The 12,918-nt window shown below is 39.4% G+C and overlaps 2 protein-coding genes across 5 annotated transcripts; one reads left to right on the forward strand and one right to left on the reverse strand.

The window, feature by feature from the left end:
- The first annotated feature begins 107 nt into the window (after positions 1-107).
- Positions 108-4,618, forward strand: sv2 (synaptic vesicle glycoprotein 2). Of its 2 annotated transcripts, XM_057329180.1 has the most exons (13): positions 319-606; positions 935-991; positions 1,076-1,237; positions 1,741-1,903; positions 1,999-2,120; positions 2,249-2,412; positions 2,619-2,699; positions 2,780-2,863; positions 2,952-3,040; positions 3,142-3,269; positions 3,355-3,450; positions 3,560-3,719; positions 3,852-4,618. In XM_057329180.1, the coding sequence occupies exons 1-13, from the start codon at positions 405-407 to the stop codon at positions 4,033-4,035; spliced, it is 1,692 nt and encodes a 563-aa protein (XP_057185163.1). In that variant the 5' UTR covers positions 319-404; the 3' UTR covers positions 4,036-4,618. The 2 variants fall into 2 exon arrangements, with proteins under 2 accessions (XP_057185164.1, XP_057185163.1); XM_057329181.1 differs by lacking the exon at positions 3,852-4,618 and having other exon boundaries at positions 108-606; positions 3,355-3,473; positions 3,560-3,680.
- A 24-nt stretch (positions 4,619-4,642) lies between these two features.
- On the reverse strand, positions 4,643-12,750 carry cpeb1a (cytoplasmic polyadenylation element binding protein 1a). Of its 3 annotated transcripts, XM_057329186.1 has the most exons (12): positions 12,721-12,750; positions 11,689-11,806; positions 10,762-10,944; positions 9,513-9,727; positions 9,141-9,384; positions 7,421-7,534; positions 7,231-7,320; positions 7,003-7,139; positions 6,736-6,934; positions 6,568-6,662; positions 6,397-6,477; positions 4,643-5,818 (listed from the first exon to the last, which is right to left on the reverse strand). In XM_057329186.1, the coding sequence occupies exons 1-12, from the start codon at positions 12,733-12,735 to the stop codon at positions 5,708-5,710; spliced, it is 1,602 nt and encodes a 533-aa protein (XP_057185169.1). In that variant the 5' UTR covers positions 12,736-12,750; the 3' UTR covers positions 4,643-5,707. The 3 variants fall into 3 exon arrangements, with proteins under 3 accessions (XP_057185169.1, XP_057185171.1, XP_057185170.1); XM_057329188.1 differs by lacking the exons at positions 11,689-11,806; positions 12,721-12,750 and adding an exon at positions 11,020-11,251; XM_057329187.1 differs by lacking the exons at positions 11,689-11,806; positions 12,721-12,750 and adding an exon at positions 11,020-11,251 and having other exon boundaries at positions 10,762-10,974.
- Positions 12,751-12,918: the final 168 nt, after the last annotated feature.

Here is a 12,918-nt window from a genome sequence, read left to right on the forward strand (position 1 = left end):
TTTTTACTTTTAGTTTTCATGTATTATGTGTGTAATAAAATACGCACGTGAGATAACTCCACCCATAAAGGCACATGACTCCGTGTGAGTCGCTAGTGAAGGGTTTAGACATTTAACATGTTATTATTGTTTTTGTGGTTTTAGTGATGAAGTCCAGGTGCCATCGTTTGAATTAAACCGCGTTCAATTTTGTCACGTAAATATGGAAAAACCAAGACACGCTAAAAAACGAGGAAGTGCGAACGAGAGTGACGTGGTTCATGACGCCGCAAGCGAAACCGCGCCCACAATATTGTAAGAAAATATTTTTTTATAAAATTAATATAAAATAAACATAGGATGGCGTCGTTTTCTCTACTCTAAACGGCTAAATTAAGTAAAAAAACTTGATCTTCACACAGCTGATGCGAAAAAGTAAGCAACAGGGGCGGGGTTTACAGTTGGCGTCATCACAAGACCACGCCCGTATGTTTACAGACAGAGGTGCATCGATTCTTCTGGTCGGCGATCATGCAGTTTACACTTTTGCTGGCGTTTTTCCGAAAATAAAGGTAATGGCACGACGAGCTCATGAAGACACGGAACCGCTGCTTCAGTCCTCACATGGTAAAATACATTAACGATCATGTAATACTGCATGTAGTACTAAAGCTCTCTGTACTGAAGTTCACTTTAATGAGGTTAATGTATCTCTGACAGTGTGGCATAAATGAGTAAATAGTTGATCTATTAAGTATTGTAAGTCGAGGTTATGCATTAGATCATTACCTGGATTTACCTTAGTAGAAGTATGTATTTTACGTACTTTGGATAATAGCACATATTCTTTGATGTATATGTGATTATGGCATTACTTTATGATAACACGACTTCACAGCTGCCAAAGTACTTTGTAAGTGCCTGTCATTGTATGTTTGTGTGATGATGTTTTTAGGTGATCAGGCAACCAACAAGAAGAAACTCTCCTATGAGGAGGCTGTTGAAGCAACAGGTTAATATTTTACCTTTATGTATTTCAAATTGCTGATGTTCACACACCTCACATGGATCATTGAGTGTATGTGTCCGTCTGCAGGGTTCGGGCTCTTCCACTGGCTGCTGTTGGTCATCTGCGGGTGGGCGAACGCCAGTGATGCTGTGGAGATACTGTGCGTGTCTTTCTTGTTGCCCACCGCCCGCTGTGACCTGCACCTCAGCTCGGCTGATATGGGAGTTCTTACCGCCAGCATTTTTCTGGGTTATTGTCTTGATTGATCATACGTTTCATTTCCAGTAAATTTCCAGTTGATAGAGTAAATCCCAGTCCCACATTTTCCTGTTGAACATCATAAAATCCAGTCTGAAATGCTTAATATTAGGTTTAAGCCGTGTTTTGTTTCTTTTTAAGAGTAGAAACGTATGGCAAATAACACAAAACAGAGGTATACGATATACAAACAATTAACAGTTTTGTGCTTTGTGTGGAAAGAAATTTGTTGTTTTAGTTTGAATATATATGCAAAAAGGCAAAAAAAACCATTCACTTCTCTTTTTTTATGAAGTTATCAGTTCAATTTGATCAAACTGCAGTTTGTTCCCTGTTCGGTTGAACATTGAGTTGATCATGTGTCAGAAAAATGCAGTCACGCTGATGTCACGCCTTTAAAGATTTTATGATTTTAGTCCATCCAGAAACACGCAGTTGAGCCAGAGATTAACAGATGATGTCATCATGTCGTGTTCTACATATTTTTCCGGTAGGTATGATGGTGGGGGGCTATGTTTGGGGATATCTGGCCGATCGCAGAGGCCGCCGAAGCGTCCTGGTGGTTTCTCTGGCTGTGAATGGCATCTTTGGGGCTGGGGCCAGTTTGGCACCGAGTTTCTGGCTCTTTCTGCTCCTGCGGTTCTTCAGTGGACTCGGGTAACCGCAAATCCAAAGAGTTTAACGTATACACAGACATTCTGATGTTTGACAAGAATACTGTAACTGAACAGAATCTCATCACATGAATGCAGGGTCGGCGGATCCATTCCTGTAATCTTCTCCTATTTTTCGGAATTCCAGCCGTGTCTTCGGAGAGGAGCGATGATCAGCGCCCTCGCCACCTTCTGGATGGCTGGAAATATTTTAGCAGCAGGTAAACCCTTCCTTCCATACAGTACTTTACAACAACATACTGTACACAACAACAATGAATTGCAATGCAAAAGAGATAAAAGCATTGAAGATTAACGTGCAAGAATACAAATATTTGTCTCTGTTTAGGTGTGGCATGGTTGGTCATTCCCAGAACATCTCTGAATGTTCGTCTGAGCTGGTTGGACTTTCAAAGTTGGCGTCTTTTTGTGGTCCTCTGCTCGATTCCAAGTTTGTCATCGGCACTTATATTCCGACTCTTTATGCCAGAAAGCCCAAAATTCCTCATGGAGGTACAAACTGAGTCCACCAGGAACAAGTTCACTTAATAGACTTGAGTCAAAGAAAAATTTAATTTTAAACGAATAAAAGTAAGTCTAAGTCTTACTAAATAAATAAATAAATGTGTTATATATTCTGATTCCCAGGTTATGTGTAGCTCACACCATTAAGACTGAATGTTTGTTGGTTTTAATAGTTGTGTGTTTGTCCTCCACAGGCTGGTCGTGAGACGGAGGCTTTATCTGTGTTCCAGACCATGTTTAGACTGAACAACAATTTCGCCATCAAAACGTTTCCTGTATGTACACCCACCTAGTGTTTGCTTTCCATCCCTCTATTTGTATCTCTTCATAAAGTTGTGAGTTTGTGTGTTAAAAGGCATCAGGGCTTGTGATCAGACCTAAAGATGATGGAGAGAAAGACAGACTCGATTCAAGATCTTTCACCGGCCGTCTCAAGCAGGTGATGACGTGTGACCTCGCCGACAGAGAATATTTCTCTGATATGTCAAATAAATAACTTACTCGTGACGTGTCTTGATGTTATGCAGGCACTTGACCCCATTAAACAGCTGTTTGTCGGACCACTGGCTTCAAGAAGCGTCGCTCTGCTTATAATATTTTACTGCATATCATTTGGGTACGCGATTCGTGTCTAAGTATTTCTAAATATGGGTAAAAAGTCAATTTTTTGAATGCAATGCAATGGAAATATGAGAATAACGGAAACGCTCTTCTCAGGTATTATGGCTTATGGATGTGGTTTCCGGAGCTTTTCAATAGGGTGGAAGATGGAGGGTCTGCATGTGCCAACACATCCCGAATCCAAAGCTCAGCGAATGAAAGCTGCTATCCTGTCAAGACTGCTGGTATCATTTCATCATGACCAGACCAAACAAGTCAAATCAAAACAAAACTAGATGAGCGTTGTAATCATTTTTGTTGTTGTTGTAGTGTACATGGAAGGTTTCATAACCGCAGCTTCAAACCTTCCAGGAAACATTTTCACTATCCTGCTCATGGACAGATTGGGAGGAAAAATCCTGCTCTGTAAGCACAGCGTACTTTCAATGGTTTGGCATTTTTTAAATTTGTCATTTTATGATATGATCATCATTCATCTAATTGACGGTTGGTGTGTGTGCGTTTTCTCTGGTAGCTGTCAGTTTGATGGTGTCCAGTGTGAGCGTGTTTGTCATCTACGTGGTGAAGACCAAATCTCAGAGTCTGATCGTGTCTTGCGTGTTCAGTGGTGTTTCTGTCATCTCCTGGAACGCTCTGGACGTGCTCGGGACGGAACTTTACCCCACACAACTACGGTAACTGTTAGTGGGACCTAAACAAAGATGAAATGGATATACAACCCATTGTTAAAAAGGTTTCGCAGTCTGGATGTCCTGGCTGTGTTACTTTCAAATGATTTTTGATTCATTCCAGTTTGTCTGTTTCAGCTCCTCAGCTCTGGGGTTTTTCACCGGAGTGGGTCGTGTGGCAGCAGTCATGGGAAATGTGGTTTTCGGGCAGCTTGTGGACTCGAGCTGTGCTGTTCCTTTGCTGATGGTCTCTGCGCTCCTGCTGGCAGGAGGAGTGGCTGCGTTACGCCTGCCACAAACTAAACAGACTGAACTCACTTGATACACCTGGTGAACAACATTTGAAACACGTGTGACCTCTTACGTGATTCCCAACTACAGGACCAAAGAGCTTTACATTTCCTTTTCGGGTTTGCCTTTATGATGCACAAGTGCAAATTATAAAAACATTTTTTAGGGCTGTCAAACTGATTAATCACATGCAGAATAAAAGTTTGTGTTTACATCATATATGTCTGTGTACTGTGCGTATTAATTTTGTATTTATAAAAGCATACGCATACATGCATATATTTAAGAAAAATATCAAAATTAAACATTTATGTATGATTTAAATGATTGGTAAATACATGTAAATATTTCCTAAATACTGTATTTATACATGTATGTGTTTATAAATACAAAATGAACATGCACAGTACACGGACATGTACTGTATTATGTAAACACAAACTTTTATTCTGGATGCGATTAATCAGATTTTAATGTGCACAATAGGACCAGGATCATTTTAGATTTACTGTAAAAAATCTATATTTTCTATTCTAAGATTTTCTAATAGATAATATAAGTTAACCACTTTAATATAAGTTTCGTGTTTTTAAATCTGTTTTTATGAATAAACAGCACATTCAATGATATAATGCTTCAGCAACTTTATTTTGTCCAATCGGAACATCTACGTTTGTAAATAACCATGGCAACACTTGCAGAGGAATGAGGTAGAGACTTTTAAATTCTAAAAAGCAGCTGCAAAAGGCAACAAGAAAATGACGAGGCTCTTTGGCACAGCGAAGAACTAGAGCAGCAGAACAGATTTACTCAACCGAGATTAAGAGACTCTAGTTTTTTTGTTTAACAGAAACACACAAGTCAATGTAACTGTGAGGATTTATCCTCATTCCTCTCAAAATAAATGTTAAAACCACCGGCAAACATTTCCCCAGCGCTACGTTTTTAAAGTACAACAATTTGATTAAAACTATGTACAGCACAATCTCAGCGGCCAAAGTAAATTCTACTCGTATCTGATCTAATGGCTGAAAGATGATGGGTGGTTGCTAAGCAACAGCATCGGCCAGCTGTGACGTGATCTTGTCAAGATGCTCATCAACCATATAGTACTGTTAAAAATGGCACTTGGAGAGACACTTGGAGCAGCAAAAATTTAAATAAATCAATTGGTTCATATTTCCATGGTGTGAACCAAACATGCAAGTAGAAAGCGAGTAAAACTACTTAAAAAATGTAAAAAATACAAACAAATATAAATAAATGTAATTAAATGATGGAAAACTAATAACAAATGAAAAGCCAAAGGCACAAACTGGCATTTGCCTGCATCAAAGGGTCAGACCTGCACGATTTTAAACTAATATTCTATGCATGCGAAATCTAAAACGCAACTCTTAAAATAAGGTGGCAAACTCTCCGGCCACCTTCACAACCCCGGGGTCATCTCCATGGCGATGGCTGTCTGGTTAACTGTGCAAAATGAGTCGCCATCCATGAACCCCGTCGATGCATAGAGCCATAATGAACAAGAACTCATGCAAGTGCAACAACGCAAGAACTTCCTCTAGGGAACCACGTCCTTGTTTTCTCAGCCACTACAATCTCTTCTCAAAGCGGTGAACTAATTCCAGGCTTTCTGTGCTGTGGGCTCTTTGCTTTCGCTTCCTAATGAAACAGTATTTTATGGATGTTCTGTGGGTTTAGTTAGGATTCAGAGCCTTCTGGTTTCGCATAAGAGGCTGATGGTTCCTCAGCACGTCCAGAGAGTGTCTCCAATGCCAGCACGAGCGACAGTAGTATTTAAAACAGGCCTGAAAGGGAATTCAAATGAATAAACATTAGCTAGAGTCTGGTGTCAGAATTTGCTTTGTTTTATTGGTGTGCGTTGCAAAATGGATTTTCTTGCTCAGTATTTTTGTCTTGATTTTCAGTACAAATATACAAATGTATATTAGTTTATACTTAGAACAGTATAATGATTTATTATTTTTAATATTTTATATATTATTTCTAAGCACAAACAATACTTATTGGAACATTTGGAAGTATATGTGCAACCATACAGTTCTGGGGCACCATTGACTACCACAGTAAAAAAACTACTATGGTAGTCAATGGTGGCCCAGAACTGTTTGGTTGCACACATTCTTCAAAATATATTATTTTGTGTTCAACAGAACAAATAAATGTATTCAGGTTTGGAACAACTTGATGGTGTGTAAATGATGACAGACTTATCATTTTTGGGTGAACTAGTCATTTTGCTTTTTAGAAATACAAGACAGTGACAAATATTTGCAGTGACAAATACCCAACCAGAAAATGCTAAAATTATTTTAATGTCTAATAAAATGCTATGTCACATCTAATGTTATCTGTGAAAGCAAACCTGAGCTCTACAGAAGAACGGTCCAGGCTGACTGTTGCATATTTGGCACACAGAGTCATCCAGATACGGGTCGATCTGGACCTTCAGAGCAGACGCGAAGAGAAAAATATGAAAAACCAATATATGTGGTATATATTATATATACAGTATATATATACTGCTTTCCTGTACCTTCTTTGTAAACTTGCAGGTTTTTATCTGCACAAACGCAGCGGTCACAGCTTTCAAGTAGCTCTTTTGGCTCCTGAAGGTCACTCTTCCAGAACCTAGAAGTACAAACACCTCAGAACACCATATCCAAACTGATCCTGCTTATTTCAACCAGACCAATGAACCGACCTATGGGATATTTGTGCTTGTCTGTGTCGATGCCTGCGTACATGACCCCTCCGAAGAGCTCTTCCATGATGTGAGCTAAAGCTTCAGCGTTCAACATGCCGTGCAGAGCGCCCACGAACACGGTCTTATTGCGGCAGAGGCGTTGGGAGGGACAGCAGACGAAATTGCTGTCTGAGATCACCCACGGGATGACCTGCACCTGCGAGTGAGGGTCAGAGGTTAGGGGTCGCTAAAGCCACGCGTTTACAGTATGTGGAGTGTTCTTACGTCTTTGCTTTGGATTCTCCTGCTGGACAGTTTGTAGTAAAACTCGAGATAATCGTCCGAGTGCAGACGGTGAGGAGTACAGGCCTGCAGAAGTGCCTTCACGGACTTCTCCCATTCAAACACCAGATACACGTAACCTACGCAAAATATAAGATAGTCTAATATAGAAAATATACTGTAAAATTGTAGATTACTGGTGATCCATTGCCAGGCGATGGTTGTCTATACCTTGTGGAGGGCAGCGTGGATGTTTGCTCTCTTTACCGGGCCACTCCACTTTCAATGGACCAAACACGCTAAATGTGCTCAACAGACTCGCTGTGGAAAGATAAACAAAGATCGTCCTTCACAACCCTGTTTGTGTTCAAAAGACTAAATCAGAATAATCTGTAGCTCAGATGTGTGTCTGGTGGCTCACCCTCTGTGATGTCCCACGGTACACCTCCCAAAAACACCTTACAGGAGTAAACGGGATTTTTGTAGTGTTGAAGCGGAAGATGACCTTCCCAGATGTATGTGGCTTCATTCAGCGCTGTGATAGACAGTCACGATCACAATATTATTATTGTTTATAAGTTCATTCTAGCGTGCTATTGGTGTACTTTTTTTAAACTTAAAAGAAGAAAATATACGTTCAGTCTACTTTTTATGTACTTCTCAAAAATATACTTTATGTAGGCCTACTAGAAGATATCTACTTCAGAAATGTCCTTAAAATTACACTTAAGTTCACTAGACGGTCAAAAAATGTAGTTGTAGTTGTGTTTACTGTTTTGATCGAGTAGTCTGTCAATCACTGTTATCACTACTTTCACTAGTAGTTTACGGAGAGTATGCTTCAAAGTGCACTTTTATGAACATAAAATGAGCTACATGTATTGATCTAGTAAACTATCAGTGTACACTTGATTGTGTCCCAAAGTTTACAACTGTTAAAGTATACCTTTATAAACTAAACACAACTAGACAATTTAGTCCTTAGTCGTATTTAAATAGTACACTTACAAGTATACTAAAAGTACATTGATATTACGTAAAATATAATTAAACTTGAAGTATACTTTTTTTGGTAAGGGTAGACACTACACAGCATACAGAATAGCTTGCTTACCAGTGTTGGGTGTAACTAGTTACTAAGTAATTAGTTACTGTAATTTAACGACTTTTCCCTTGAAAAAGTAAAGTAAGGGATTACTCTTATTTTTCTGTAATTTAATTACATCTACTTCTGATGTAATTGAACTAAATACTGTGTTATATATTCAATAGTGGAAACGACATCCAAATTATAAGTCTAACTTTAAAATGTATGCTTTATGTGTCCTTCTCACATTTGTATCATTTGGTCAGTTAATAAGAGTAATTGTAGAGGGGGGCGCTATGGAGCAGCGCATGAGATAGACGTGTTATACATCTCCTCCACAACCAAGCCGATAAAAAAAGTTTTTAACTGTCTATAAGAATAATTGTAGTTAAATAATGTAGTTATTTATTATTTATTTGAATGAATTAAATAAGCTGTTTCATGTCTATCCTTGAATCAATTCTTTTCAAGGTTGATATAGGATATAGAAAGTAATTAGTAATAAGTTATTAAATACTTTTTGGAGAGAGTAATTTGTAAAGTAATCTAATTACACTATTGAATATGTAATTAGTAACTAGTAATCCATTACTTTTTTAGAGTAATTTACCCAACACTGTTGCTTACTAACAATCAATAAATATAATCAACTCTCACTAATGCTAAGTCATGGTGTGCGTAATGTGTCTGCAAAATTACTACAATTATTAAAACGTTCTGTTAATTGAAAACAAATAAAATATCGGGTTAAATATTATATGGAAAACTTAAGCTAAATAAAAATTTGAAATTTAGCAACACTGAATAAGTGAGATAAGTTTAAGATTATAAAATAATTAACTAAAAAAATTATGAAAAATTAAACTATCAGCAAAACTGAAATAAAAATAAACGTACAGGATATAGCAATATAAAAATAAACAAATAAATAGTAAAAAGGCAAAAGCACATAACAAAGTTGCTTAAAATTTAACTAAGAATATAAAAATAAAAGCTAATTAAAACAATATATAAAACTACAATAACACTGAAAACTATCGTAACTCAGGACTACCTGCAGCTTGTTTGTGTAGTTTAGCTTCTCTCTCGATGCAGAACGCAGGTTTGTTCAAACTCAAAGTGTCCCAGCCGGGCCAGACAGAACCTGTAGACCAGCATCCAGTCACTGACCCTTCAGCCCGAGTGGTGGGGGTGGGCAGCGAGTTCTGCTCCAGACGGGCATCTACGCCCAATTTCAGACCCTCACCCTGCAGTCTGGGCAGTCGTGAGGTCTGTGGAGAAGAAACTCTAAGGGAAACCTGACAGAAACAGACCAGAAAGTCTATAAGACTAGCTGACTTTAGCAAGACTCACACTGTCACCATGGAAACAGAAACTCGGGAACGTTCTAGCACACTCTTTCGGGTTATCGCAGCTCAAACCTCACCAGGTGATCGGATCCCGATGAGATTCCGCTGGTCTCAGAGTTGACGGGGCTGCTGGATCCAGAACGCAACAGAGAGCGAGGTTCCAACATGTTGGTCATGTGACTCAGAGCGCAGAACCTCTCCAGCGGGTCGCTCACACCTGCCGACTCATGAGTTTGGAAGTCCTGCTGCCGACCGGAATCTGCGCCTTGTGTAGCGCCTAAGAGATTCAGCACTGCGGAAGAGAATTTGATGTCAACACAAGCTTTAACCAACCATTTTTTTTTATAACTGGATAAAATGTATTATCAACAATGAAAATAAAGAGTTTGTGTTTTTTAAGAGTAAATATAGACAAGGGCACCTGGCCTGAAAATAACTTCCGGTCTGTGTTTGGTCATAATATATATATTTTTATTTAATATTTAATTTATATTCATATATATTCATATTTTATTGTATATTAACTGTAATAAATTAAACTCAACAGTTATTGATTCTTAGCAGAGGTATACCGGAGGTTAAGTTTGGGCCACATAACGTTTATGTTGTTGCCGTCTATAAATGTAAATACTTTAAATTAACGTATTAAATTAATCCATTTAATCAATTAAAATGAATGTATAACTCAAGATAATTTGGTCTTGACTGTTTTTTATTGTGGCATTAGTGTCTGATGAAATCTGAACATTGAGACATTGTTTGAAATCTCTTCTGAGACTCATGTGAGACTTTCTTGAGAAGTGTCTGAAAATAGTTAAAAAAACAAGCAAAATTGGACTAAAAAGCATCTTAATAAACCAAATATGTGACTCCGAAACCGTAAAGCATTTGTTCATGCATATTCCTGTGAAAATGCTGAATAACAGAGAGGGCATGAGACAGCAGAAATAAGATGTGTATGTGTGTGATCCTCTATAATGGGATTTGGGTCAGAACAAACCTTAGGCACATCGTGGCTTTCATTCCAAACACAATTGGACGGCCACACACCCACACACTGACTCATTTACGCTTGTAATACAAGACAAGAAAGCCAAACAGAAAGTCAAAATGAAATGTGACCCGACTCGAATGAATCCACCGTTCTGTTTTCTGTTATTGGTGTGAAAGTGATTAGTCACGGGTAAAAAAAACACAGCGTCACTACAGACTAGACCTTCTAGAAAAATGTATCGACACACACCGAACTCAAAGTGCAACAATGAAACGTTTCATCAAATGCACATTCGGCACAGAAATGCAGAAACACAGTGCTGATTCACTCACTGGGTGTCTCGGGGTAGGGCCGGGTCAGACGCTGGGGTTCCGGGCGGTTCCAGCACGGGAGGCTGAGAAACAGCAGGCCCAGACTGAGCTCATCAACGCCGGGCACAGCAGCCGTAGAGTCCTGCTGCTCTGGAGCGAACAGCATTCTGTCAACCAGCGGAGAGCGGCTTGTGTCTGACACATCTATGAGAGAGAGAGAGAGGCACAAACCCCCTTAACCAACAGTGACTACATCACACCCAAGTTAGAGTTACCAACCTGCAGCGGGTCCAGATGAGGTCATTGTACCTATGTGTGTTCATTACTGCCCCGTTTAACATGTGACCGCTTCGTTCAGACCTCACACAAGACTGCTAATGCTAAAGGCTGTCACTACATCATACACACACACACACACACACACACACACTCCACCGGCCAGAACACAGACCCACTACTTCCTATCAATGAGTAGTTTCTCTCCCAGTCTGTCTGTCTCTCGCTCTCTGTGAATGCGTGGACACTGAATCACGTGTTTTGGTCAGGGTACAGTGCTCTCTCTCTCTCTCTCTCTCTCTCTCTCTCTCTCTCTCTCTCTTCCTCTCTCTCTCTCTCTCTCTCTCTCTCTCTCTCTCTCTCTCTCTCTCTCTCCTCTCTCTCTCTCGTTATTGGCCTGACCAGCAGAGAAACAGACAGTCGGGGCCGGCCCAATGATCACTATGATTCAGCTTATTTGACTTCACACACACTCTCTCTCTCTCTCTCTCTCTCTCTCTCTCTCTCTCTGCTAAACCCAGGCTGTACCAGACACACCCTAGATTCATCCTAACATGACACGAGCATGGACCGCCCATCCTAAAATGACACGCCCCCAGACCGCCCATTCTAAGGATGGTTATGTATAACATTATACTAGACTAAACTGTGGTGTTTGTGGATTTTAGTTACCCATGTAATGTCTCCAGATGTTCTCGTCTTTGATCCCGGCGGCCCTTGTGGGGGGTCCGAAGACCCTCTGAGCTGCAGGCTCGCCGTAATCCCAACACTGGTTATTTTCTCTATTACACTGTGAAACAGAAGTTCTTATGAATGGTAAAACATTTCAGTTGCCCTTGACATATATATATAGAGAAATATGTTATGCAATCATAACTCATCCATACGTGCATGCATTGGACCTCTCTATAGCTGCACAATTAGCACAAAAGTGATTTAAGGGGTAATAAGTGTCATTTAAAAATATCACATTTTAATCTCTTTGATCTGAGCGACAGATAGCCTTCTGACAGGAAAAATGCGCGTGCACAAACTCGAACCGCAGCGCGTCATGTGTGAAACTCGTAGATTTAATCCTTAAAGATACATTTTACCCTAAAATGATAATTCTTATCATTTATTATAACCTGTATATGACTGTTTCTCTGGAAGACAAATTCATATATTTTGAGAAATGTCTCAGTGATTTTGTGCTCATACAGCGGAAGTCAGGGGGCCAATGTTATTGAGACCAACGTTCTTTTGCAGAAAGTCGTCATTTTTGGGCGACTTATCGCTTTAAAGTGTTCCTAGTACGCACAGTGGAGTGTCCGTAGGGTGTTCACACATTTACGCTTTATTTTTTCGTGGAAAATTGCACATATATGCTTATTTTGTGCGTACGCAAAGATGCCCCACTTTTATTAGCATAAATCGGTTATTATCTAGTGTAGGCCATTACCCTTAGGCTATAACACCAAGACATTATTATATTGGTCAGTATACGACATATTTTTCTTGTTTTTAATGCATATTTCTTTCATCTTTTAATATTGTCAACAATAATGTTAACAAAACCTTTTTGTGTCGTGTTTGCTCTATGTATGTACTTTTATGTACACAACCAATGTGCAATTTTATTAGCAATGCAAATGTACAGTTGTATATTAAGTTATTAAAACCAAACTAAACTGAAAGCGCGTATTAGTGCGCGTGCGCTCATACCTTACGGAAATCCATCGGGCACGCGGCAACCAAAGCACACAACAAACACGATGCTTCGGTCTTACAAAATCAATTTAACTCAACCGTTGACTGAACGTTTTAGCAGCAATTAACATGCGCACGTGTCCAGCACGTGCACATCAGGACGGTCACGCGCAAAGCTCCAATGGTAAATTTAAATGAGACCGGGGCTAGTTG

This window comes from Triplophysa rosa, linkage group LG3, assembly GCF_024868665.1.
Source record: "Triplophysa rosa linkage group LG3, Trosa_1v2, whole genome shotgun sequence".
Lineage (NCBI taxonomy): Eukaryota > Metazoa > Chordata > Actinopteri > Cypriniformes > Nemacheilidae > Triplophysa > Triplophysa rosa.

What these genes read in the sequence shown, in the direction of transcription:
- sv2 (XM_057329180.1), top strand. Translation starts at nt 405, where the DNA reads ATGCGAAAAAGTAAGCAACAGGGGCGGGGTTTACAGTTGGCGTCATCA. An exon ending in TCACCGGCCGTCTCAAGCAG is followed by an intron (nt 2,864 to 2,951) that starts GTGATGACGTGT and finishes GATGTTATGCAG; the next exon opens with GCACTTGACCCCATTAAACA. An exon ending in CTATCCTGTCAAGACTGCTG is followed by an intron (nt 3,270 to 3,354) that starts GTATCATTTCAT and finishes TTGTTGTTGTAG; the next exon opens with TGTACATGGAAGGTTTCATA.
- cpeb1a (XM_057329186.1), bottom strand. An exon ending in ACCGTGGGACATCACAGAGG is followed by an intron (nt 7,321 to 7,420) that starts GTGAGCCACCAG and finishes ATCTTTCCACAG; the next exon opens with CGAGTCTGTTGAGCACATTT. An exon ending in TCCACGCTGCCCTCCACAAG is followed by an intron (nt 7,140 to 7,230) that starts GTATAGACAACC and finishes TATTTTGCGTAG; the next exon opens with GTTACGTGTATCTGGTGTTT.